We start from the raw sequence: 27449 nt of genomic DNA, 5'->3' as shown, positions 1-27449 counted from the left end.
AGTAATCACATCCCTCCTCCTAGAAGAATGAAATATGTTGCGGAATATTAAAAGAGGCAGAATATTATATTTCCCCAAAGGAGAAATGGAGAAAGCCCCAATTTCCTGCATAGTAAAACAGCTTCCAGCAGAAATTAACAGATTAACAGAGTTTGAAAGACCTTGTTGGTCATCTAGTCCAACCCCCTGCCTAAGCAGGAGACCCTTACACTATTTCTGACAGATGGCAGTAGAGTCTCTTCTTGAAAGCCTCCAGTGATGAATCTCTCACAACTTCTGAGTCCTTAGAGATGGAGATTTGGGGCCCATTAAGAAATCCAGGACAATCTATTCATCAACAAAACGTCTTCAGATCCAGGGTGATGGGATTAAGAAGGACACTACAGTAAAACTTTGCAACTATTGTAGACTTCTACTGGCATATATTCCTTCTAGCACTGTCACTTCATAAAGGTATCCTTATTGACTGAATGTATGAATCGTAATCAAATATTAATTAAATCTGAATAAATGTTTATATGAATAAAGGAATAATTCTGAAGAAAATAATTATTTTTGTTTAACGGAAATCCATTAATTCATCACAGCAGTATTACTTTTCAAGAGATGAACTTTTATTTTGTGAGAGCAAAACCATGTTCTTTCTAAGCTATTTCTTATCATCACCAATATTGAAAGATGTGCATTAATCATTTGAAAAATATGTGCTGCCTTTTTCATCAAGAGCACATTTTAATTTACAAAAATGTTTGACATTTACAAATTAATAGATAAATTATTTTACAATTTAGCGCTCCCCCCCCATCAATATTGGTAGACCTCTGTCTACCCATGTACTTTTTCACACTGTAAAATTATATATTGTTCTGGTAGCTTATTTATAATAAAAGACCTGCACTGAAAACCAATATGTGATTTGTCAGGAGTTGTGCAGCTGGGTCTCCTTCTCAGTAAATGTGGATATGATTGAAGCTATCATCAGTCTTGTTTTGCAAACAGATGTTTTAGCTTTGTTTGACAAACACTATTGTGATGCCATTAGACATTGATTTTTGGAGTGGGTGGGATTAGACAGAATCTCATTTCACATTTTAAACATTAAGAAAAAAAAGGAAAGGAAAGATTACTAGAAATAGTGTTAAACAAAACAGGAGAAAAGCGATGTCTCAACATCTTTGATCTTTGAAAGCAGATCTAAAAGAATGATATGATATTCAAAAAGATACTTTTGGTTTTTGGAGTGTGCAGGGTTTAAACTGGGGGATATGAGCAAAAGGATTCTCTAGCCTATTGAATAGATGGACTCTGTGCTGTGAATCTTACTTAAGGTTGACAGAAAGTGAAGAGAGGGAAAAATGGTGTCTAGGATGACTTGATGCAGGGATTACAGCATAACTCAGTGCACATAATAAAGCCAATAGACAACATTAAAAAGAATAAAAGTGATAGGAAAGACCATTCTGGACCACTTGTCTATGGAATTAACATCAGTCAAATCTGGTATTTTGACTTTGAGCTGTGATGCTCTTCTTCGTAGTCGTCCCTTTTGGTGGGCGGTGTGTCTGTCCAAGGTGCTTCTGCTGTTGAGGTCTTTCATAGTAGGTGGTCTCCGGTAATGGATGCTGGCACTGTCATAAGAGTACATGGTGGCTCTTGGATCATTCAAACTTGCAAGCACATCAGAGCTGCTGACTTCATTTCTCATTTCCAAGGTAGTAAGAAGGATATTCCCACAGGTGTCAATCTAAAGGAGGGGTACACTTTAGAGAGAGTCTCTGTATTACTAGTGCTCTTTACATTCCTGCAAGTTACCTGAAACAATGGACCACTCCAGATTGAATGGCACGCCTCCCCGGGAAAAAAAAAGAGAAGAAAGTCCATTCCTTTTAAGGACATTTTAAAAAAATATGCTATTTACTTCTGAATAGTCTTGTTGCTTTCAGTGAAGTTTATATTAGTCAAAACTAGCTTCAGCACAATGTATTTCAAGCCCTATACTGTAAGAAGTACCACATCTGTTTTTTTTTCTAATGTCAGCTTGTTTAGGGAATATTGAGAGAATTTGCTGAAATAGAATCTTGATCTGTTTTCCTGAAAATTTTATCATTTTATTTCAGTTTCAGTTTATTCTTTCATTTCTGGTAATGGCAACATTCTTTATTATCAATTTTGCACTGATTTTTCAGCATTGAGAGATGTACATCAGGAAGCTAAGCCTTATTTAGTGACCACAGTTAGCAATAGCAATAGCAGTTAGACTTATATACCGCTTCATAGGGCTTCCAGCCCTCTCTAAGTGGTTTACAGAGTCAGCATATCGCCCCCACGGTCTGGGTCCTCATTTCACCCACCTCGGAAGGATGGAAGGCTGAGTCAACCTTGAGCCGGTGAGATTAGAACCGCTGAACTGCAGATAACAGTCAGCTGAAGTGGCCTGCAGTACTGCACTCTAACCACTGCGCCACCTCGGCTCCTTGTGACCAGTTGTGACCAGAATCTTGGTAGTTAAGCGAAACAGTCATTAAGAGAAACTGCAGTTGTGCTTACAATGTATTTTAACTTTCTTTTGCTTTAGCAATCTAAGAAGATTGTAAATGTGAGGACTAAACATTTACTAAAAAGTAAAGTTACTTTTTATCACCATTGTAACTATGAATGCTCAATGAGGCAATCACTAAGCGTGAATTACCTTAAAATCTAAGAAAATAACCTAGTACTTTTTACCCTGAGGATTTCTAGAATAGGGGCTATTATTTCAGCAAAACTAAGGAGAGAAACAGGATCAATTTGTGATGTTTCACCGGGGATTAGATTAACAGATTAACAGAGTTGGAAGAGACTTTGTAGGTGATCTAATCTAAGCCTCCCTCCCTGTCCAAGCAGGAGACCCTACACCAGTGGTGGTGAGCCTATGGCATGTGTGCCAGAGGGGGCACTCAGAGCCCTCTCTGTGGGCCTGCGTGCCATCACCCCAGCACAGAGTTTGCTGATTGGGGCAGCCCCAGTGAGATCAGGTCTTCACTTCTGCAGCTCCAGCTCCGTCACGCTCTTCTCTCCTTCCCTCACTTTCTGCCAGGGAAAGTACCCAACCCTCTAGGTTGCCCTGTGAGATGCCTGATCCCACTGGGGCTGCCCCAACCCCTGCCTCGAGACCTCCACCCCTGCAGGAAAAGAAGCAAGGAAAGACTAACATGAAGCGCTCAGTTAGAAAGAACTGGAGCCTTTCTCCGTGGCAGATGGGCAGCACTGAGGTCACGGGCCCATCAGGCAGTGCCATAGACAGCCATCGCTTGGCCGGGTCCTGAGTTAACTCTTAATTTGGCTACTGTGGTAAAGTCACGCCCTGCATCTTGATTTAATTTGTAAATAAATACAACTACAAGCCTCATCCATATAGCTCTCTAAGTCATAAAGAGATTTTTTTGGCTTGGCAATGTCAACAAATTTGACTATTTTGAGCAAATCAAAATATATTCATTGATGCAAGTTCTAGATTAGGATCATACTTCATATTACGGCACAATAGGATTTGTGGTAGGTTTTGTTTCTTCAGGTAGGTTTGATGAAGCTGTTAACACAACCTGCCTAATAGAGTCTTCTATGTGCCCGCCATGTTGTACAAACTAAGCATCTTCGTCATTGCCAAGTCAGAATATCAACAGAGTATATTATAATCATAATTTATTTTTTGAAAAAAAGGAGAATGGATGGATTACTTCAGTTATCATCAATGACTCTGCAATTTGTAGAGTTTAAAACAATTGTTGAATGTTGTTTTAATATATTATAAAACAAGCTAAAAATGAGGATATAAAAATTCCCTCCCCCTCCTCAAAGAAACCCAAGATATATTCTAATGGTTCTAGCACTTACAATTAAGACTCTTTTTGCCAAAAGGACTAATAAACACACTAGCTTTTAATTGCTGTAAATCATCCTACGTCCATAAATTCTCAACCAAGTGGCTAAATTGATAGGGATGTTAATATTTGTCTGATTGTGTTATGCAACAGACTTGACAGTCCACGATTACCTCTATCTTTTTCTTTTAAGACAAACGATGTTAATGTATGAATTGTTTTTTCTGAACTAAAAGCATTGCAATCAGGAACATTTTGTGTCTCAGAATAAATGAAGTGGGCCATACACTTGCTAAAAAGATGAATGGAGAGGCTGTGTTTTATTTTGGGGTTCAAATCCTCTATTAATGTTTCCCAAATGTATTTTGGGACAGAGCTGCCATCAGCAAGATTCCAACTTTGAGGGAGATGGACAGTTCAGAAATGTTTCATCATTAAATAAAATTATGGTTGAGGTGGGCCCAAAATTGTAAATATCAAAAGTTGTTTGTATCATTGAAAGCTCTGCTATTGTGTTTTTCTTTTAAGACAAAAGATGTTAATGTATGATTTTTTTTTCTGAACTAAAACCTCAGTATTCAGGTTAAATTGTTGTGTTGACACTTTGCAATAAAGTGGGTTTGGGGTTGCAGTTTGAGCACCTGATCTCTAAAAGGTTCTCCATCACTTCCCTACACTATTTTTGTCAGATAGTTTCCTGCATCACATTCTCACTGAGGAATAAGTGGTCTCTGGTGAAATGGGGCAATAATGCCATCCAGTAAGCTTGGGATGTACTTAGTGGCACCAACAGGGTAGCTGGGATGGGGGCAGTGGTGGAATTCAGCAGGTTCGCACCAGTTCACGAGAACCAGTGGCTAATTTTCTGAGCAGTTCGGTGAACTGGCTGTTGGAAGAAATCTCCTTGCAACAGGCTTTTGTATTTCCCACCTTACAGGGTTAATTCTGTCAGGAAGGCAGGAAGTAGGCATTCTGGTGTGCCTCTAGCCTAATCATGTGTATCTTTATTGCCCTGTTTAAGTGTTTTCCAAAACTGCCTCTTCAGTTAAGCCTTGTTACATTGTAACAGCCATTAATGGTTTTTGGCAGTACACTCAAATTTTCTATAGCCTGAGCGGCTTCTCTGAAGATTTTTGCCCCTTTGCTGGTACTTTTATTCCAGGGATTGTTTTAAGCTTTTTACACTGCTTTAGTGGTTCTTGGCACTGTCCTTTTGGGATATACTTCCAACATGTCTGAAACTGTCCTGGCCTCCTCTGTCCCCAATTAAGGGTGGGAGGGGACGATCACAGGCCTCTTTCTTCCCTGGATCTGTAATCTTCTCTAAATGGAGTGATCTGGCTAGTCTTTTGCTTCTTTGTTTGTTTGTTACAAAAAAGGGCTTCAGGAGGTTTCCTGATGGGAAAGCAATAAGGTAATCTTTTTGGACCACTGGTGCCTGCCCGATCGAGTTAAGCAATGGCTAAGAGGCCGGATGCAAGCTTGGCACTCTGCCTGTTTTTTTTTTACTGCCTTTCTGGGGTCATGTAATCTTTCCTTAAATCTGGATGCTTTCCTTAGGATATCTTGTGAGCAGTGGTGGGTTCCAGCCAGTACGCCCTGGTACAGGCATACTGATGGCAGCTAAGAGCAGTGGCCACCATACTGGAATGGTGTTTGGTGGGTCCACCTGTCCTTACCTGTTTTTAAGCCAACCAGTCCATTTGCACACACACACACGAACAGTGTATGGCACCTGTGCGACCTCCACCGAGCAACTGGAGTGTCGCAGGGTGGTAGGTGAGCATGCGTGCACAGAGCGCATGCCTGAGGTGGATGCCTGGCCCTGTCGCAGTGTACCGGTTGTGACGGGATCCGGAACCCACCACTGCTTGTGAGGTGAGTAAGAACAGCCAGTATCTTTAAACGGTCCAAATGGATCTAAGGTTTGCTTCTCCTGGGTGGAAAAGGGTGCTTTGCCAGTTCACCTGAGCACAGGAGTCTCTTGTCTATGGGCCTTCTTCAGTCATCCAGGTCATGGTTGTCCCAAAGGTGCTTTTTTCAAGAGGCAACTGGACTCTTTTGGTTTCCAGAAAGTCCAGTTGCCTCTTGAAAAAGCACCTTTGAGACAAGAGTCTCTTGCATTGCTTCAGAGTAGCTAAGGCACACTTTAAAAAAGGAGATAGGGGTGTGGATCCTCCCACCAATTTGTTTTAGTTTTCTCTCGTGATAACAAGGCTTAGTAACATGGCACCAGGCTTGAAGTTTATTTAGATATCCCTGGCACGTACTACTTTTATTGTGATTTTGACAAGCTTGGGAGGGCAGAGATTTGAACCTGGGTCCACTATACATTTTGTTAATTTGTCTCTTTAGCTTGGAATTTTGTAGCCCAAGTATGCCCACCCACTTTCTGGAGACCTTAAGTGACCTCTCTGCTAAAGGATTTTATTTTATGAGCAAGAGTTGGTTGCTGATAGTTATCATTGCATTTTAACTATTTTAATTTATCAAGGCGCTCTGGCACCCCTGCCTGATTTGTAACTCCAGGTTGCAGGTATTCCTGATGAAAAGGAAGGTATTTGGACAGAATGGTTTAGGTTTCCATGATGGCTGTGACTGTCATTGATCTTCAGTGTGTATTCTCCCCTTTCTAATCTAATGATTGGTATTTAAGGCAGCTTTTTGCAAGCAAAGAAGCTTTTTGTATTTTCGTACAGGAAATCCCTGACTTACACCTTTCCATTTAGTGACCATTCAAAGTTACAATGGCACTGAAAAAAGTTATTTATGACAGTTTTTCACACTTATGACCTTTGCGGCATCCCCGTGGTCATGTGATCAAAATTCAGATGGTTGACCATTGTCTCACATTTATGATGGTTGTAGTCACCCAGGGTCATGTGATCCCCTTTTGCAACCTTCTGACAAGCAAAGTCAATTGGGAGACCAGATTCGCTTAACAGCCATGCTACTAACTTTACAACTGCAGCGATTCACTTAAAAAATGTGGCAAGAAAAGTTGTGAAATGGGGCAAAATTCTCACTCAGCAACATAAATTTGGGCTCAATTATGGTCGTAAGTCAAGGAGAGGCCAGGAGAGGTGAGGCCAGGTGTGACAAGGAGTGGCTGGGAGTGGAGGGGTGAGGCAAGAATGGGTGTGATGAGGAGAGGTGTGGCATGGCAAGGTACCCTCTACATGAGTGACATTGAGTTGGCCATGCCCACCCAATCACATGCCCACCCAGCCACGCCTACCTACCTGGTCATTAGGGCAGAGAACTGGTTGTTAAATTATTTGAATCCCACCACTGGATGGGGGTGTGGGCTAGCATATGACAAAGGGAGTGCCACCCTGGAGGAGACCGGAAGTACCTCAGCAAGACAGACAAAAAAAGCCCGTGGGCTCTGAAGAGCCTCACATAAATTCTGTCTGACAAACTGATGCTGATTGACATTGCCGCCCGGAGTCCTCCGGGATTGGGCAGCCTATAAATTTAATAAATTGAATTGAATTGAATTGATCTCCGGATCAGAACTTTCCTGGAGGGAAAGTGAAGAAGGAGCTGTGTCTCATTAGACTCAGAGGAATGCAACAGGTTCCTTTCAGGTCAGAGATTAGCTCTCTGAATCAACGTTGGGGGAGACGACATTGTAAAAGATGGTTGCTATAAAGCTGAAGCTTCTGGACTAAGCATTTGAGCAGGAGCAGTGTCTTGGAAGGTGTGATGAGACCTGAATATTTGAATAACCAACTGACATAAATCAGAATTTGGAAAAGGCAAAGAATCTTGTAAGTAGAAAATAACATTAACAGATAGATTGGGATTTTGGCGGAAAGAAAAGAAAGAAGGGAAAAAAATGTGGTTTAAATCATTAAGCCCAAAGAGAACTGCTTGCTTTGTTCGAGCTTGTTTTAATTTATGTATCTTAAGCAACCCTAATGAAAGTTAACAGGAGGAAAGTTAACAAGAGGAAAAATCAAGAAAAAGCATTATTTTTTCCGTTCATAACTCTATCTTTCCTGGATTTAAAACTGGATTTAAAAATATCAAGTTGTATTGCTGAAAATCATCGAGTTGAAAGAATATGGAGCCATTTGCCAGAGGGAAGAACAAAGAAAGCGAAGCAATTAAGATGTGTCCCCTTTCTCTTTTTCTCCATTTCAGCTGAATTGGAATACAGGAACCAGATCAGAATTGGGAAATAAGAAGAAACTGTGGAAGTTAAATTATAATTCACTGTAATTTTTGAACTGGACATTATGGAAAGTTAGAAATTTGAAGACATTCATGAAATGATAAAAAAATATGCATGAGTCATTAATATTAAACTTAAATAGAATTTTGAAGTTAGAAATTAAGGAGAAACAAGAAATGAGGGAAGAAGAGGGGGAAGGTAGTGAAATTACAGTAAAAATAGAAAATAAAAAGCAGACAAAAGATTTCACTGGGTTTGTCAGTAGCACAGGGAAAATTGAAAAGGGGGGAATATGCCCCAACAAAGAAAAGGGAAGTAATTATAGACGAAAGGAAAGGAAACGGCCAGACAGGAATAGAGAAGAAAGAGAAGAAAGAAAGGAGTGATAAGAGAAAAGAGGAAGAGAAGACAGTGAGACAGAGGATATGTTGAAAGACCCAGTGGTGGGTGATGGAAAAGTTTGAGAAGGAAGAATATATACCCAATAGAAAGAAAAAGCAGCTTAGAGTTTGGGATAAAAGGCTCACTAGGAAGAAATTGGATATTTAGAAATTACTATGTGGAGAATATAAAGTAGAGGTATATGATTTACTCTTTTACATGATAATTAAATTGAGTTGCTAATTGATTAAATATGATAATGAAAAGATAATGAAATATAGGTTAAACTATATGAAATATGGATACATATAGAACTTTTAAGAAGATGAATTTAAGTGAGGTGCGTATTGCTTGTTATTTTATATAGCAGATCAACGGAATTGTAATAAGCATTAAATAGCAAGGATTGTAATTAAAAGATAATTGAATGTAAGTTAAGTAAAGATATGGAAAAATGGAGGGGGAACTTGAAACATACTTATAATGGAAAATTACTGAGATTATAAAGAGAGAGCTAAAAATTTGGGGTATGTAATGATGTATAACTATACAATATTATGATGAGAATAGCTGGAAATTGTAACCAGGTCCACATTTTGCCCAAAAAGTAAGGTTTTTTGGGGGTGGGTGGGTAAATATAATTGCTATATATGCATACTTTTTTTTAAAAAAAGGATATATTTTAAAATTATTATGAAAGATGTTTATTGAAATGAAATTACTAACACCATCAATTTAAAATTGAGCCCGCTCAGATGCTGAAATACATCATGTAAATGAGATGAAGAGTGTGGAAGAATGGAGAGAGGCAAGAGGAAGAAGAGAGGGTTAGAAGAGCGGGTGGGGGGTAGAGGAGGAGAGAAAGATGGAGTGGAAAGAGGAGAGAGGAGAAGGAGAGAGGAAGGGGAAGTAGAGAAGAGATGGATGACAGAGGGAAGAAAGGAGGTAGGGAGAAGGGGAGAGGGAGAAGAAAGGGATGAATAGGTATAAATGTGGTGTATAGAGAGCAGAAGAGCCAAAGTTTTGGGGGGTTGATGGTAAGACGAACTGACATAATATTTAATAATACAAAATAGTGTTGGTAATGGTATACATGTGGCTATTTATATAAAAATGAAAAAAATGAAAAAACTATATTAAAAAAGAGCGCCATCCTGATACCATGCAAGCTTCCCTTCTTTTTTTTTTTCATTCCTTGTGGCAGACCATTGAGACAAAGCTTGTGCTCTGCTAAGCTGTCTCAGTTTGACAAATGCAATGGTCCTGCAACTGCCTCTGACAGTAAACCATAAGACCAGGCTTTGCGTTCTGAAATGTTTCATTTAATGTTTTTCAGTTAAGCAGGAATTGAGAAATAGACTGAAGTCCACAGTCACGAAACAGAGACAGATAACCTCAATCTTTTAAAAATGATTAGGTGGCTTAGATGTTAGGCTACTCATGAGAATGAAATGAAATTTCCATATCAGTGGTGGGTTGCAGGCGGTACGCCCCGGTACAGGCGTACCAGAGCCTGCCCGGAGCACCAGGTACCGTTCCGGTATGGTGCTCCAGAGGCCCCACCTGCCCGCCTGAGCTCCTTACTGGTCTTTTAAGTCTTCAGCACTTCCACGCATGCACACAGTGCATACAGCACCTGTGCAATGCTCCACTGAGCAGCTGGGGCGTCACAGAGGCTCGCAGAGGTGGTATGATGCATGCGCGCATCAAACATTGCAGATGCATTGAGGAACTTGCACTTCAGTCAAAACAAAGCACATTCCAGCCAGCCACGTAAAGATCATATCCACACAGACCCACAGTGGCCGGAGGGAGGGATCTCTACAACCTGCAAAATTGCTTCATTGGAGAATATGACTGATGACATACCTTGCGGGGGAGGGGGAAACAGGGTCAGAGCCAGGACATGAATTAAGTGAGGTCAGAGTTGGCTTCACTTGGTCTTTGCCAACATGAAGCTCCTAATAAATAATTGGATTTCCTTTGAAGCTTGACTTGAGGCTCATGTTTTAATTAGGGCATCAGTCGGAAACTTGACAGCAACTCTCTCAAAACTAATCAAATTGACCAGGACTCCTGAGCCTGGGCTCTCCAGTTGCTCCCTGACACCTGGCTATCATGGCAGTGGGCAAACTATCCAAAGAGAACCTGCTCCAGGCAATCCAGAAAGAGGCAGAACTTTCCTCCATCCAGGGACTTCCAAGACCCAGCAGCCCCTGGAGTGCAGTCCCCCCTGACCATCAAAGCTGAGATAGCCAACATGCCCGTACCAGCAACTGAAATAAAAATGGATGAGTATGAGGGTCCGTCATGCTACATAAAAGATAGGGAGGTTACAACTGAGCCTTTTGAAGTGAGACGCAGATGGGAATGCAGCCCCCCCTTGTCCACCCACCAGAAAGAGAATGAGCCTGAGGATGCAGCCGGTGCCACCCCGCAACAAGCAAGCTACCCAAAGCAGGCAGCTCCTCCCCTCTCTATGAACTAGAGCTGAGGGAGACCACCAAACACACCAAGTGCAGTTACACGGGGGCCAACGTGAGGAGTAAGGGGTTCATTGAGCCAGCCAAGCCATGGGTTGCAGCCCCAGTCCTATTCAAAGAAAAAAAAGATGGAACCATTATACGTAAATTTTAGGGATATAAACTGCATGTGTGTACACAATCTATACCCCCTTCCTCTCATGAAGGACATGCTGTCTCGCCTAGCTAAGGGAAAAATCTTTACTAAATTAGACATCAGAGAAGCATACTACCAAGTCTGTGTCAGGGAGGGAGATGAATGGAAAACAGCATTCAACTGCTCCTAAAAAGCTTCCAATTCAAAGAAATACCTTTTGGATGGCACACACACACACACCCGGTGGTGTTTATGCACTTCATAAATGAGGTGCTGCATGAACACCTCTATAAGAGGGTCCTTGTCTACTTGAAAGACATCCTCATCTACACTGAGACCATGGAAGACCATATACTCCTAGTCTGCCAGGAAAATGTCTAGCAACAAACCTGTACATCAAGCTGTCAAAATGCAAATTTCACCATGCACCTGGGCTACTGAGTGTCAAATGAGGTCATAGATATGTACCCAACCGAAGTACAAGCCGTCCTAGGCTGGCAGCTCCCTCGCACCCACAGACAGCTACAAAGCTTCCTAGGATTTGCAAATGTTTACAGGCAATTCATCCCCTCCTTTGCGAAGATTGCCAAGCCCATGACAGACCTCCTAAATACAGAGGGGTCAGGGACGAAACCCCACCTGGGACAACCCCTGCAGTGGGACCTAACTTGCCAAAAGGCATTTGAAACACTAAAAGAACTTTTTGCAAAGGAACCGGTGCTGAAGCATCCTGACCCCGAACAACCTTTCCAAGCGATGTGGCAGTGGGAGTAGTGCTACTCCAAAGAAATAGCCAAGGAAAACTACAGCCCTGTGCCTACAGCTCCCGCAAACTCATGGACACAGAGAGGTGTTGGGCCACATGGGAAAAAGGCTTTTGCGGTAAGATGGGCACTGCTAAATTGGTGCCACCTGCTGGAAAGGGGGGGGCAGGGAAACCATTTGAAGTCTGACCACAAAAATCCGGAGTCCCTTAGGACCCCATGGAAACTACCACCCAAACAAGTCCGCTGGGCTCAATACTTGAACCAATTCAATTTTGTGCTAAAACACATCCCTGGGGGGGGGGGAGGAATTTCCTAGCTAAGCCCTCTCCCATATGCCCCAGTACAAACAGCCACCCAAATGACCATCAGATGACAATGCCACAGCAAGACTGACGTGCAAGCGATCTAACCATGAAACTCAAAAGCAAATTGCTAGCAGACCCCTGGTTCCATGATAACCAACACATCTTGACAAAAAGGGAGGACCTAGCATGGAAGGGGATGAAACTCTATGTCCCAAGGTCCCTATGCACCTTAATCCTCCAGAGGAGCCGTGATGTTGAATTGGCGGACCACTTTGGGTTCCAAAACACTTTACACTTAGCACGGAGGCAATTCTGGTGGCCCAGCATAAAGAAAGATGTGGCAGTTATGTGAAAAGTTGCACCATCTGTGCCACAATGAAAAAACAACCAGGAAATATCCCTGGACTGCTGCAACTGGTAGCAGAGCCAATGAGGCCATGGGAGGAAATAGCAATCAGTGGTGGATTATGACCGGTATGCCCCGGTAAGGGCATACTGGTACCTGCCAGGAGCACCAGGTACCGTTCCGGTATGGTGCTCCAGAAGGCCCACCTGCCCGCCACGCTCCTTACCGGTATTTGAGGTTTTCGGGGCTTCCGCACATGTGCACGGAGCGTATGGTGCCTACGTGATGCTCCGCTGAGCAGCTGGAACATTGCAGAGGCTTCACAAAGCATCGTGGGTGATAAGCACTGTGCGCGCTAATATGGTGGATGCCCGACCCCATTACCCCATACTGGTTGCAATGGGATCCAGAGCCCACCACTGATCACAATGGAATTTATAGTGGAGTTGTCAAAGAGTGTGGGGAACATGGTGATCTGAACTCTGATAGACTTATTCTCCAAGCAGGCACACTTCAAACCCTGCAGCAGACTACCCTCAGCCCACCATCTAGCCAAACTGTTCCTAATGTACATCTACCACTTGCATGGAGTGCCACAAAGAATTATCTCAGAAAGAGGGGTCCAGTTCACGGCTAAGTTCTGGAGGGAGTTCCTGTGGTCTATTGGGTCATCCCAGGGCCTTAGCTCAGCCTTTCATCTGAGCACCAGTGGGAGGGGGGGAGAGATTGAACACCATGGTAGAACAGTACCCGAAGTGTTACGTGAACTATCAACAGTCCAATTGAGTGGACCTCCTGTCTTTCGCTGAGGTCGCATACAATAATGCTGTTCACAGTAGCATGGAACTCACTCCATTCAAAGTAATGAGTGGCATGGACTTTGTCCCAATGCCCAAATATCCAAGGGATCCCCCAGTCAGCTTGACTGACCGGCTGCTATTGCTGAAAGCAGCATGGGAAAATGTCAAGTAAGTGCTAGCTAAAGCAGCACAGACCTATAAGAAACATGCAGACAAACATCAAGCCCCGCAATGGCCATTCCAGCTGGGGGAAAGGTATGCCGCACCACAAAATACTTGGGCTGTGGAGAGGGAGTGGAGATTGACAGGCAAAGCCAAGTGTTGGAAATCCACGCAAAACGAGGCAACTCCAACCCGGATCCTGTTGGGGAGACACCCCCTCCTTTCCTCTCTTCCCCTGCAGCAGGGGCCCAGGTGTCCTGAGGGCAGCTCCTTCCTCGGAGGAGTACAGCAAGCAAACAAATGTGGTGCTCCAGCTGGGAGGCGGAAGCACAGAGCCCCACCTATGGCCAGTGAGAGCAAGGGAAGGAGACCTTGGCCCATTTGGTTTGCTTCAGAGTGGGGCGGGAATGAAGAAGTCAGAGGAAATCCGTACCTTTGTTCCTGCTCTGGAATATGGAGGGGTGTCTATCCCCTGCTGTCGCCCTTAGCTTCTCAGGCCAGGCAAGGAGTGACTGGGAGGGGAGTCCGAGGGACACATACAGCCAGTGGTGGCATCACCCAACAGGGAGCTACAGCAGAGGGATGAAAGAGCCGCAAGCAGCTCTGGAGCCACAGGTTGCCAACACCTGACCTATAATTTTCATTTGTATTAGTACAGGTAGTTCTTAAGTTACAACTTCAATTGAGCCCAAAATTTATATTGCTAAGTGAGAAATTTGTTAAGTGAGTTTTGCCCCATTTTACTTGCCACATTTGTTAGGTGAATCACTGCAGTTGTTGAATTAGTAACACAGTTGTTAAGTGAAGCCACTGACTTTGTCAGAAGGTTGTAAAAGGTTATCACTTGACCCCGGGATACAACAACAGTCATAAATGTGAGTCACTAGTCATGCATCTGAAAGTAAATCACATGACCATGGGCATGCTGCAATGGTCATAAGTCACTTTTAAGTGTGAACATTTTTCATATGTCACTTTTTTCAGTGCTGTTGTAACTTCGAACAGTCGCCAAGTGAACTGTTGTAAGCCAAGGACTACCTGTGTTTATTTGTACATACAACACAGAACACAAAAAACAGGTTTGGAAGTGATATTGAAGATCTTCCAATCCAACCCTCTGCTAAGAAGGAGACACTATACCATTTGCGACAAATGGTTGTCTGACCTCTTCTTGAAATCACCCAGTAAAGAAGCATTCACAACTTCTGGAGACAAGCTGTTCCACTGATTAGTTGTTCTCTTTAGTTCTAACTTGGATCTCTTAATGATTTTTTACCCATTATTTCCTGTCTTGCCCTCAGGTGCTTTGGAGAATCGGCTGACCACTTCTCTGTGAAATCCCTTCAAGTACCGTAAGGTTGCTAGTATGCCACTCCTAGTCTTTCTCTTCATTAGACATACCTAGTTCCCATAACCATTCATCTACCGTAACTATTTAGTTTCCAGATCTCTTATCATCTATGTTGCTTTTCTCTACACTTCTTTTAGAGTCTTCTTCTAGATTTTTAAGCATCTTTTTGTATCATGGTGACCAGAACTGGATGCAGTATTTCAAATGTGGCCTCACTAAGGCAGTATAGAGCAGTATTAGTACTTCTTGTGATCTGGATGTTTTGCTTGTTGATGCAGTCCAAGACCGAGTTGGGTTGGTTTGGTAGCTAGAGCAAAGTGCTGGTTCATAAGCTGTTGACTACTAGGCCCCTACATTGCTCTCACAGTTACTACTGTTGAGCCAGTTTCTGTCTATTTTATCCCTGTGCATTTGATTTGATTTTTTCCTGTTTACGGGTAGTATTTTACTTTTTTCACTTCTGAAGTGCATGCATCTTGTTGGATTCTTTACTTACTTTATTCTGATATTTCTTGCATCTGTCAAAAATGTAAATTCTCACACCCAAGTCCATAATGCAATAAAAATAGATAATCAGTATAAGTTGATCAACAAATTTTCCACATTAATTTAAAAGTTTTTTTTGCTTTATACATACATTTATGGATGTATGGGGTGCACAAATATATTTCGAGGCTAATTTTGAGAGAAATATATTTAAACAATAAATACTGATATTAAAATCACTGACTACTGAATATCATAGTAATTACTGACATGATGAACTATTGAATATGCTAAATAAATTATGATGCTTATTCCTTTCATATTTTCTAATTTAAAAATTGTTTTTTCCAAAAATGAAGAGGATTAGACCACTTGATAAAGCATATTTCCATTTGTAATATGGATTCACTAACAAATTGTCTTGTTTGGAGTGCTATAATCTTCTACTTCAACAATACTTGCACAGATAAATAGGAAATTATATCAACTTTCAGAGAATTGGTTACCTGAACTTTATTCATCTCCACTTTCTTCCTCTCATTGGTGGCTTTTTCTGCTGTTTTCTTCTGATATTGAGGGCCTTTGCCAAAGAATGTGTAGTTGACAAATGCATATTCCAATAAAGCAAGGAATACAAAAACAAAGCAGCCCATAAGGTAGATGTCAATTGCCTTCACATATGGGATTTTGGGAAGTGTTTCCCTGAGGTGAGTGTTAATGGTGGTCATTGTCAGCACAGTGGTGATTCCTGCAGAGAAGGAAAGAGTTACCTTTCTAAAGACGTACTTCATTTCTGAAGATACCACATCATAAAGAATTCCTAGTACAGGCATCCACCTTGATATCTGAGCCATTTCTACAACGCTCTAGTTTTCTAAGCCTTTTAGCATCTTTTCCATTGTATCAATCAGATTTGGGAATTACAACTCTCAAGACTTGCCACAATGAGTAGCTCAGACCTTAGAGCAGTGTTTCTCAACCTTGGCAACTTGAAGATGTCTGGACTTCAACTCCCAGAATTCCCCAGCCAGAGAATGCTGGCTGGGGAATTCTGGGAGTTGAAGTCCAGACATCTTCAAGTTGCCAAGGTTGAGAAACACTGCCTTAGAGACTTTGAGACAAAAGGAAAGAATATGAGTTTGTTTCTTTCTAAGGCAGAAGAAGTTTAACTACTATGATTTCAATAATATTACATATACAACATTGGCTGATATAAAATGTTTTATATTTTATTGCCTCATAAATTGCAGAATATGTGCTAATTCTTAAGTTACAGGAACTTCTCTACAACTACCTTTCACCAAGTTAGAATATTTGACCTGGATATTTGATCTAGGAGCACATCTTCCTACGAAAGTCTTATATGCAGGTCAAAGATTTTGTATAGAAGTTTGTGAGTTAAATGTATATAATTCTGACAGATATGCATTATCTCTGGCATTTTAAGATAAATTTGCATCACCATCAGGGGTGGGTTTCAAAATTTTTTACTGCTTATTCTGTGGCCGTGGCCTGGCGGCCATGTAACTGGATAGGCGTGGCCAACTTGATGTCACTCACCAGGAGATATCATGGATTGGGTAAAATATGGTGGAGCTCACTTAACAACGCTTTTGTTTAGCAACCAAAATTTTGGCCTCAATTGTAGTCATAAGTCAAAGACTATCTCTGCCTTCCTCTGCATGGCAGCCTTCTAGTGTCTTCCCATATGCCGGATTTGATTGCTTGATTATGACTACACTGACACATTTTCTTCAGGATGATCTGTCCCCAACCAGGCCCTTTGGGTCTTCTAATGGCATACTATTTGCCATATAATCACTGGGCTATTGGTCATGCTCATCTTTTCTTTCCTTCCTTGTTCTTCATATACTATTTGAAAAATATGATAATTTGAGCCTGGGTGTTTGTGCCTTGAATGAGAATTTTGGATTGATTTTATGATCCATTTCTTTGCTTTCTTGGCTATCTGTAGTATTCTCAAATGTTTTCTTCAACACCAAACTAAAGTTCAAAAGCATCACTATTCTTTCTATCCTGATTCTTCAATTTTTTGCTTCCATAGAGTGTCATAAGGAAAACCACTGACTGCATTGCCTGGTACCTGTATATAGAAAATTTATTTTATGGTATATTGGAAGTGACACTTTTCTGTACAGAATTTCATCTTTGTTTGAGCTTCTTTGAATTAGCTTGGCTATACAAACTACTATTAGACTATAGATAAAAGAATCAATTCCAACCACATTCATTCTTGTCATCAGCAATTCAGTCATATCTGACTCTTGGCCAGTCTATGGATCAATACTTTCCATGCCCCTCTGTCTTGCATCACCTCCTTCAGATCTGCTATGGTCATCCTGGTGTCATCCTTTACAGTGTTCAGCCAATGGGTACTAGAGTAGTCCCTTCTTCTTTTTCCACTGATTACTGCCAGCATGATTGACATTTCAGGTGAGTCACTCACATGATATGGGCAAACTGATTTTATTAAAAAACAATAAATTTACCAAACTGACTTTAACATCAACCAAGCTGATTTTAACAAACTCAGAGAAAGTCTAAGCAAAATTTCATGGATAAAAATTCGAAAGGGAAAAACAACTCAAGAAGTGTGGGAAACACTGAAAAATATGATCATAAAAGTCCAGTCCAACACAATTCCACTGAAAAAGAAAAACAAGAAATTCAAGAACAAACTAGCATGGTTGCACAAAGATCCCTATGATAAACTGAAAGACAAAAAGGATAAGTACAAAAATGGAAAAAGGGACACATAACTAAGAAAGAAACACACATAACTAAGAATATCAGCAGATAGACCGAATCTGCAAAGATGAAGTCAGGAAATCAAAGGCTCAGAATGAACAAATACTTAGAACAAAAATCAAACATAATAATAAAAAAGTTTCTTTTAACATATAAATAACAAGAAAAAAGTCAAGGAAACACTGCCAATTACCTCCCACAGACCCATTAGATCTCACAGGGTTAGCCTCCTCCGGGTTCCATCTACTAGCCAATGCCATCTGGCTATTACCTGGGGGAGGGCCTTCTCTGTGGCAGCTCTGGCCCTTTGGAATGAACTCCCCGCAGGGATTCGGACCCTCACCTCTCTCCAGGCCTTCCGAAAATCTGTCAAAACCTGGCTTTGCCGGCAGGCCTGGGGGTGATGAGTTCCCTCCCCTCTCGACATGTATGGTTGTGCGACTGTTGCCTATTTTTATTATTCGTATTTCGTTTTTTATGTTCCCCTTTTTTCCCCTTTTGAATTGTTCGTCGCACTGAGTCCTCCCGGAGAAGGGCGGCATATAAATAATAAAATTCCATTCCACTTGGTCCCCTGAGAAGATGGCAAGAAAGTAACAGGCAGTAGAGAGAACTCATTCTTTGCATCAGTCCATGCAAAAAGAAATTCTAGCCCAACCTACCAAAAACAACTAAAAGACAGAGTAGAAATAAAAATTTAACTAAGCAAGAAAATGGTAAGAGAACACCTCTCTGACCTTGATGAATATAAATCAATGTGACCTCATGGATTACATCCCAGAGTTCTGAAGGAGCTGGCAGATGTTTTCTCAGAATCATTGTACGATATCTTTCAAAAATCCTGGAGAAACAGTGGTGGGGATGATGTCATGGTGACACAGTGTGTTAGTGTCATGCCAGCTTAGTGTCATCTGCAAATTTGATGAGTTGCCCTTCTATTCCCTCATCTAAGTCATTTACGGATATTGAAGAGTAATGGGCCTAAGACGGAACCTTGTAGTACTCCACTGCTTACTTCCCTCCAGGTAAATGTAATACCACTAAGACTATTTGTTGAGTACGGTTTGTCAGCCAGTTACAAATCCATCTGGTGGTGATGCTGTCTATCAAACATTTTTTCTAGATTACCAAGAAGTAGATTGCGGTCTACTTTGTTGAATGCATGGTGGAGGCTAAGTATACTATGTCCACAGCATTTCGCTGATCTATTAATTTAGTCTCTTTATCAAAGAATGAAATAAGATTGATTTGGCATGATCTGTTTTTAACAAACCTGTGTTGGCTACTAGTTATAACTTCATTTGTTTTTAAATATTCACAGATCTGTTTTTTAATTATTTTTTCCGGTGTCTTTCCAGGTATTGATGTTAGGCTCATTGGTCTGTAGTTTCCTGGGTCTGTTCCCCACTCCCTTTTTTTTGAAAATGGGAACCACATCAGCTCTTTTCCAATCCTCTGGTAGTTCCCTGGTGCTCCAAGATTTTTAAAAGATATAATACAATGGTTCTGAAATAACATCTGCCACTTCCTTCAGAACTCAGGGATGTAATCCATCAGGTCATGTTGATTTATATTCATCAAGGTCAGAGAAATGTTCTCTTATAATTTTCTTGCTTATTTTAATTTTTATTTCTAGTTTGTCTTTTACAGTAGATTTTTTGGTATGTTGAGCTAGAAGTTCTTTTTCCGCGAAGTCTGATGCACAGAATGAGTTAATCAGCTCTGTTTTCTCCCTACTGCCTGTCTCCTTGCTATCTTCTTTCTTTAGTGGATTGTTTCCTTGATTTTTTTTTCTTGATATGTTGAAAATTTTTTTTTTTATTATCTTTGAATTTTGTTGCAAGTCTTTGTTCATTCTGAGCCTTTGCTTTCCTGACTTTACCTTTGCAGTTTGGGCCTATCTTTGCCATGTTTTTTGAGTTGTTTTCCCCTGTAAGATTTTCATCCATGGAATCTTTCCCAGGCTCTCTCTGAGTTTATTAATAGCAATAGCAATAGCAATTAGACTTATATACCGCTTCATAGGGCTTTCAGCCCTCTCTAAGCGGTTTACAGAGTCAACATATCGCCCCCACAATCTGGGTCCTCAATTTACCCACCTCGGAAGGATGGAAGGCTGAGTCAACCTTGAGCCGGTGAGATTTGAACCGCTGAACTGCAGATAACAGTCAGCTGAAGTGGCCTGCAGTACTGCACCCTAACCACTGCGCCACCTCGGCTCATCAAAATCAGCATTTTTAAAGTTTAAGACACTGGTTGGATTATTTTATTTTGCTTGTGTTTGCATTATATTGAATTCCAGTATGATGTGGTTACATTCACCCAAGGTTCTGGCAACTTCAATTCCCTCTATCACTTCTCTATTTGTAAGAATTAGGTCCAGTATAGCTTTACTTTTAGTTCCCTGCTCTACCTTTTGGATGGCAATGTTGTTGGTTGGGTTGGTTAGGAATCTATCTGATCTCCCACTTGCTGCAGAGTCTATCTCCCAGTTGATATCTGGATAGTTAAAATCTCCCATTACTAGGTATCTGCCTGGATGGTCTTTTGTGACGAGCCGAAGGACAGAGAATGGAAGTAGTGATCTTCATCCCATATTTGGGCATACCGGGGGTTGTAAAAAAATCTAATAGATACCTTTCACCCTGGGTTCGCTGATAATGGATAAGAGCCTGTGGCCTAATGGCTAAGATATCTGCCTAGTATGTAATATAGCCCAGGTTCAAATCCCAGTAAGGGTATGGCTAGCTGATGAGAGCTAAATAGCTTGAAATAGATCTATACTAGTCTCCCTTTATTTATTTATCAGCACAAATACAAAACACACACACACACACACACACACACACACACACACACACACACACACACACACACACACACACACATATATATATATATATATATATATATATATATATATATATATATATATATATATTTTCATGGGTGTAGGTATGCTGGTCTTATTGTACTCAGGTGTTTTCCTGTGTAAGATTGAGATTGTCTTGGCAACGTTTCAGTGAGTCTCACTCGCCATCCTCAGGCTAGGTTTTGGGCTTAAATGTCTTTCTATAATTTTTTTTTGGGGGGGGGTATGCAGTGCTGGCTTTGTTTCAATAAGTGGAGTGATTGGTTGTGTGGTTGTATCATGATTGGTAGATTGGTGCTGATTGGTGCTGGCTGTGTGTACATTGTTGTTTTGTGTTGTAACGGCCTGGGTGGTGGGTGGGGCTCATTTGTTAACTAGGGCTGGTTTCCAGATGTCTGGTAGGTGGGAGGTATCATCACCTTTATTCATGTTATGGGGGTGTTTCTCTATTTTGATGGATTCCATAATTATTCTCTTGTTGAAGTGTTCAGTTTTGGAGATTAATCTGGTTCCTTCAAAATTAATTTCATGTCCTGTGGTTTTAAGGTGCTGGAAAAAGAAGGAAGTTTTTTCTTTTTTTCTTACTGCGTTCTTGTGTTCTGCGATGCGTGCACTTATTCTCCTGTTCGTTTGTCCTATGTATGGTGCAGGGCAGATTCTGCATGGTATTTCATATTGTTTAATTTGGATTTTTTTGTAGATTAGGACGTCCAGAAATCAGACATCTGGAAACCAGCCCTAGTCAACAAATGAGCAACACCCAAAAAACCCAATGGCTCCCTAGGACACACCATCTACTGAAAAACACACACATAAACTGCTACTTAAACACACAATCCCATCACCACCCTGCACAGATCAACTCTGTAGCCAAGACCCTCATTCCCAGAACCAAATGCCTAGCTGACAAAGACCACCTGAAAACTGAATTACACACTCTCACAAATGTATTAATCTCCAATGGATTCCAAAGAAAAACAATTACCAACCTATTCCAAAGGGAGACTCCCCGCAAAAACTAAGACACAGAACAGGACAATGGCATCACCCTCCTCCCTTACATCAAAGGCACCACAGAAAAATCAGCAAAATTCTCCACAAACAAAATATCAAGACAGCGTTCAACACTGACCAAAAAATAGCCAACATCTTAAGAAACCCCAAAGACAAAATCCAGCTAGAAAACCAAGGAGTCTATGAAATACCATGCAAAATCTGCCCTGCAACATACATGGGACAAACGAACAGGAGAATAAATGCACATATCACAGAACACAAGAACGTAGTAAGAAAAAAAGAAAAAAACTTCCTCCCTTTTCCAGAACCTTAAAGCTACAGGACATGAAATTAATTTTGAAGGAACCAGGTTAATCTCCAAAACTGAATACTTCAACAAGAGAATAATTATGGAAGCCATCAAAATAGAGAAACACCCGCACAACATGAATAAATGTGATGATACCTCCTGCCTACCAGACATCTGGAAATCAGCCCTAGACAGCAAACGAGCTCCACCCACCACCCAGGCCGTTACAACATGAAACAACAATGTACACACAGCCAGCACCAATCAGCACCAAGCTACCAATCATGATACAACCATACAACCAATCACTCCACTTATTGAATACATGAATTGACTGGAAGGCTGCTGGGTGCAAACTAAACTTTGTAAGCCGCCCTGAGTCCCCTCAGGGAAAAGGGCAGCCTATAAATATTAATAAAATTCTAAATTCTAAATTCTAAACAGGAAATTACCCACCCCCCAAAATATTTTTTTCCAACAGTAGCATCATCCAAGAAATAATTTACCTAGTGCAACTCTTGCAGCAGATGCATCATAGTTGATCCAGAAGGATACCCAAGACAGAATTGTAATTAGAGTAGAAGGCATGTAGGTTTGCAGAATGAAATAGCCAATATTTCTTTTCAGTCGAAAACTCAAGGACAGACGGGGGTAATCCCCTATTTAGAACAAATGAAATGAAGTCATGTCAAAAATGTATTTGTTTTCTGGTAAAGTTTCCAGTATATGTTTGCAGCTGCTTGGTGCTTACCTGTTGCAAACACTACTTTTTTTGAGATCATTTTGTAATCAATAATTGAGAACTGAGGGAGCTCAATTTTACTAACTCCGCTAACAGCAGATTCACCTCCATTCCAGTAGAATTCAATATCATCAGTTGTGTATCCATCTGCAGTTGGAGACATATAAGCAAGTATGTTAGTTTGTCAGCTAAATGTTTTATAGTTTAAATTTATTTGTAAAGAAAATTGCAAAGAAGACATAACATTAGGAGACATAATCTAAATTATAGCACTGTAATTATTTCACAGCTGTGTATCAATAAACCCAGCTTACATCATACATTTGAACAAGCCACTTTTGTTCCATTTAATACTGCATAGTAAATTAATGTCCCCTTTTATAGTACTTGATAAATTCTTGTTTTAAAAAGCAGAGATTCAAAGTTAAAAGATTTTAGATTTTTTTCTCCAGTTTTTTTTCCAAATACAACACAGAGCTGCTGAATATTATAAAATATAATGAAAGCTTGCTTCCCAGAGTTGTGGGTGCTCCATCACTGGAGGTTTTCAAAAAAAAATATTGGATAACAATTTGTCTGGGATGATATAAGGTCTCCTGCCTTGAGCAGGGACTAGAAGACCTTCAAGGTCCCTTGGATTGGGGACCTCCAGCCCCATGATTGCATGTTTCTGTCTAAACAAGTAGTAAATTCTACTGAGTTCTATAGGACTTCTGTATAGTTTAGCATGTACAGATAGTCCTCAACGTATGACTGTAATTGAACCCAAAATTACAGTTGTGACTTGTCCCAGTCATTAAGCAGGTCAACATGTGACCACACCCAATTTTAAACCTTTTCTGAGTCAGCCATTAAGTGAATGCTGTGGTCATAAAGTGAACATGTAGTTATTAAGAGAATTCATTGTCTGCAATGGGCGTTTTTTGTAGGAATCAGAAGTAAACACGAGATGCCAGCAAAACAACCTGTCACACCTGCCCCAACGTGGGTTCTTAGGAAAGAAAGACCATTTGCTCCATTTGTGCAATAGATCAGTGGTGGGATTCAGCTGGTTCGCACCTATTCGGGAGAACTGGTTGGTAACTTTCTAAGTAGTTCAGAGAACTGATTGTTGGAAGAAATCTCCTTTTGTTTTTTCCACTTTACAGGGCTAATCCTGTAAGGAAGGGAGGAAGGAAACATTCTAGTGTTGTTCCTAGCCTAATCTTTATTGACCTGCTTACAGAAACTGCTTCTCCAGTTAACCCTTATTACATTGTAACAGCTAAGGCGAAGCGTCCATCGACCTGAGTGACCTTGAGTTGGCCAAGCCCACCCAGTCACATGACCACTGAGCCCCACCTACCCAGATGGTCATTAGGGCAGAGAACTGGTTGTTAAATTATTTGAATCCCAACACTGCAATAGATATACTTTTACTAAGAGCCAAATGGTTACAGTACAGCAAAACTAGATCTGAAAGTTTGTGTCCAAAGGTTCCCCAGTTAACTTTTCATTTTCTGTTCCTCCCCCCTTTTATCTCCCCATTATCCAGTCACATTTGCATAAGTTATTTTGGCAACAGATCCAGCAAGGTGGGCTAGATGGTCAGCTGTTACTTTCCATTCCCAGGCTTCTGGCCTTGGGATGATGAGCTGATGTCTTGGGAAGGCATGATGAATGGTTTCTGTTTTCCCCTCCCAACAGCTCCCTCCCCCGCTTAGTTTATGGCAGGCTGACAGGTAGCAAAGCAAGGCACAGGATGGCAGTTCTGACATAACTATTGTAGTGGTGTGACTGTAGGTTGCTGCAAATGGCAATAAAAGTAGGCTGGTTGCCAAGTACCCAAAATGTGATCATGTAACTATGGGGATAGCAATAGCAGCTAGACTTATATACCGCTTCATTGGGCTTTCAGTCCTCTCTAAGCGGTTTACAGAGTCAACATATTGCCCCCAAAAATCCAGGTCCTCATTTTACCCACCTCGGAAGGATGGAAGGCTGAATCAACCCTGAGCCGGTGAGATTTGAACAGCCGAACTACAGAACTGCAGTCAGCTGAAGTAGCCTGCAGTGCTGCATTTAACCACTGTGCCACCTCGGCTCTGTATAATAAGCATTGGACCTTTGAATCCAGATAATAAATGGCTTTTGGGGGGTCCATTGTAACTTCAAATAGTTGCTAAGTGACCAGTCTTAAAAAATAAGGACTACCTGTATGGGACATAAACAAATATATAGAATTGTGCTACATACAAATAGCATTAGAAGCCTAATCACACATTTTAAAAATCACAGCACCTTATTTGGAGTTTCCTTTCTTTGGGAAAAGAACATCTTCTTTTATTACTTTGAGGGTAATGTTTGAGAGGCAAAGCACCCAATAGAAAAATATCTCACTATAGTGATAAATAGATGTTATGATGTTCTGCCTTAATAGTTTACATAGCAAGAAAATTGCATTTTGGCTTTTGCAAAGCCTTGTTGACCTCAAAAAGCTTTTGTCTGCTATTTTGTTAGTTATTACTGAGTTAGGATAAGGAGGAAATGTGATAAGCTGAATAAATGAACATTGGTTACTATGGCTACATGAGAATGATTAAGTAGTTCATTGTTCCCATTAAAGATTGCAGCAAATCTGTGAATTCATATCTTAAAAATGAAATACTTAAACTTACTCTAGAATGTGACCTTGAACCAGTGGTGGGTTGCAGGCAGTATACCCCAGTACAGGCGTATCAGAGCCAGCCTGGGGCACCGGATACCATTTCGGTACGATGCTCCAGAGGGCCCACCTGCCCACCCGAGCTCCTTACCTGTGTTTTAAAGCTTCTGTCCTGCCACGCACATGCAATGGTGCACATGCAGGGCCTGCGTGACGCTCCACAGAGCAGCTGGAGTGCACGCGTCCATGAAGAGGCCGCCGGCCCCATTCCAACTGTACCGGTTGGAACGGGATTTGAAACCCACCACTGCCTTGAACTTTAATATCTTTTACATGGATATTTTTTGAACAGGAAGGAAGGAAGGAAGGAAGGAAGGAAGGAAGGAAGGAGGGAGGGAGGGAAGGAAGGAAGGAAGGGAATGAATGAATGAACGAAGGAAGGAAGGAAGGAAGGAAGGAAGGAAGGAAGGAAGGAAGGAGGCATTCTTATGATTTCTCAAGCCTTGTAACTACTGCCATTTTAAAATAATATGGATGAAATTAAGTGATTTAAAACCTAAGAAGAGATAAGATGGTTCAGATGAAATGGCTTTCTAGTCTAGCTTCCTATTTTCCACAATGGCCAGCCAAGTTGTCCAAAGCCAACTTTAACAGCATCCTTTCCTCAACTTTCCTGGATCTGGCACTAATAATAAAATTGAACTAATATATAGGCATGCAGGACCAAGTAGTAATTAATAGTAATATTGTTCATCAATATGACTAATTCTGGAGAGCGGGGCTGACGTTGCTATGATACGACATGCAACCTTGGAGCTCCAGGATTGCTGTCAATATCTCTGTTGCTGGACGGTCCTTTTTGGACCTAAACCATCCTGTAGAGACAGTGATAGAGAAGAGCATGTCCTGCTGATCTCGGGGCATCGCAAAGCCCCTGATGGATACAGGAGAAGCTATTTTTTCTTGCTACAAGAAAAGCAGCCACTGAGGCTGCAGAAGGTTGGGACAGACCCCTGAAATGGAAGCAGAACAGGAGAGAGTGTTGGAAATGGTGAGAAAATTTTTACTATTAGAGAATACCGAAAAAGACTTAGAGTTAAATTAAAATTGAAGACAGAAGAAAGTAAGCGGCAAATTAAGCCTGGATTAAAATGATTGTGTTATCTCTTTCACTTTCATTTTGTTTCTTTCTATGGATGGAATTTTTACAAATGCCTCTTACTTTTAAATTGGACTTTCCCCCTTCTTCTTCTTCTTCTTCTTCTTCTTCTTCTTCTTCTTCTTCTTCTTCTTCTTCTTCTCCTCCTCCTCCTCCTCCTCCTCCTCCTCCTCCTCCTCCTCCTCCTCCTCCTCCTCCTCCTCTTCTTCTTCTTCTTCTTCTTCTTCTTCTTCTTCTTCTTCTTCTTCTTCTTCTTCTATTTTTCTCCATTTTTGTGTTTGTTGATTAAAATTCTCTTTCCTCTCAAGGCTTGGCTGGATTGTAACTTTTAAGCTTTTTTCTCTCCCTCTCTCTCTTCTTGAGTTCGGAGATTAAAGAGAGAGGTAAAAGCAGAGAAAAAAGAAGTAACACTGCCACCTAGAGGCTGGAGGCTTGGTAACATCTGATATTACAAAGCTATTAAGCACATTTTGTTTTACAAGTGCTCTTTTGGGGTAAAGAAAAAGCCTTGACTTGAAAGATTACACTGAATTTGTTTGAAATCTAGGAAAAAGCCTTGGATGTCTTAGTGGCAGTGTTTACAACCTGGAAAAATGGTGCAACATGAAGAAGAAAAGGAATTAACATTACAAATAATTATGCTAGAAATTCAAAAAGTTCTAATAATCAGAGAGAGAATTGATAAGAGACTTGAGATTAT

The 27449-nt window shown here is 41.0% G+C and overlaps 1 protein-coding gene across 1 annotated transcript in view; it reads right to left on the bottom strand.

Annotated features, from left to right (window-relative positions):
• Positions 1-592: 592 nt before the first annotated feature.
• Positions 593-27449, bottom strand: part of GABRB1 (gamma-aminobutyric acid type A receptor subunit beta1) — a 90416-nt gene continuing 63559 nt past the window's right edge. The window contains exons 6-9 of the mRNA XM_087724647.1: positions 22956-23093; positions 22711-22863; positions 15764-16005; positions 593-1744 (exon numbers count right to left, since the gene is read on the bottom strand). Of these exons, the coding sequence (XP_087580773.1) occupies positions 1397-1744; positions 15764-16005; positions 22711-22863; positions 22956-23093 (881 nt within the window). The 3' untranslated portion in view covers positions 593-1396. The remainder of the gene's footprint in view (positions 1745-15763; positions 16006-22710; positions 22864-22955; positions 23094-27449) is intronic.

Source organism: Thamnophis sirtalis, unplaced genomic scaffold (assembly GCF_051295495.1).
Source record: "Thamnophis sirtalis isolate CommonGarterSnake01/CBP01778 unplaced genomic scaffold, rThaSir2_p1.2 scaffold_10, whole genome shotgun sequence".
NCBI classification, from domain to species: domain Eukaryota; kingdom Metazoa; phylum Chordata; class Lepidosauria; order Squamata; family Natricidae; genus Thamnophis; species Thamnophis sirtalis.
This window is presented reverse-complemented; position numbering and strand designations above follow the sequence as displayed.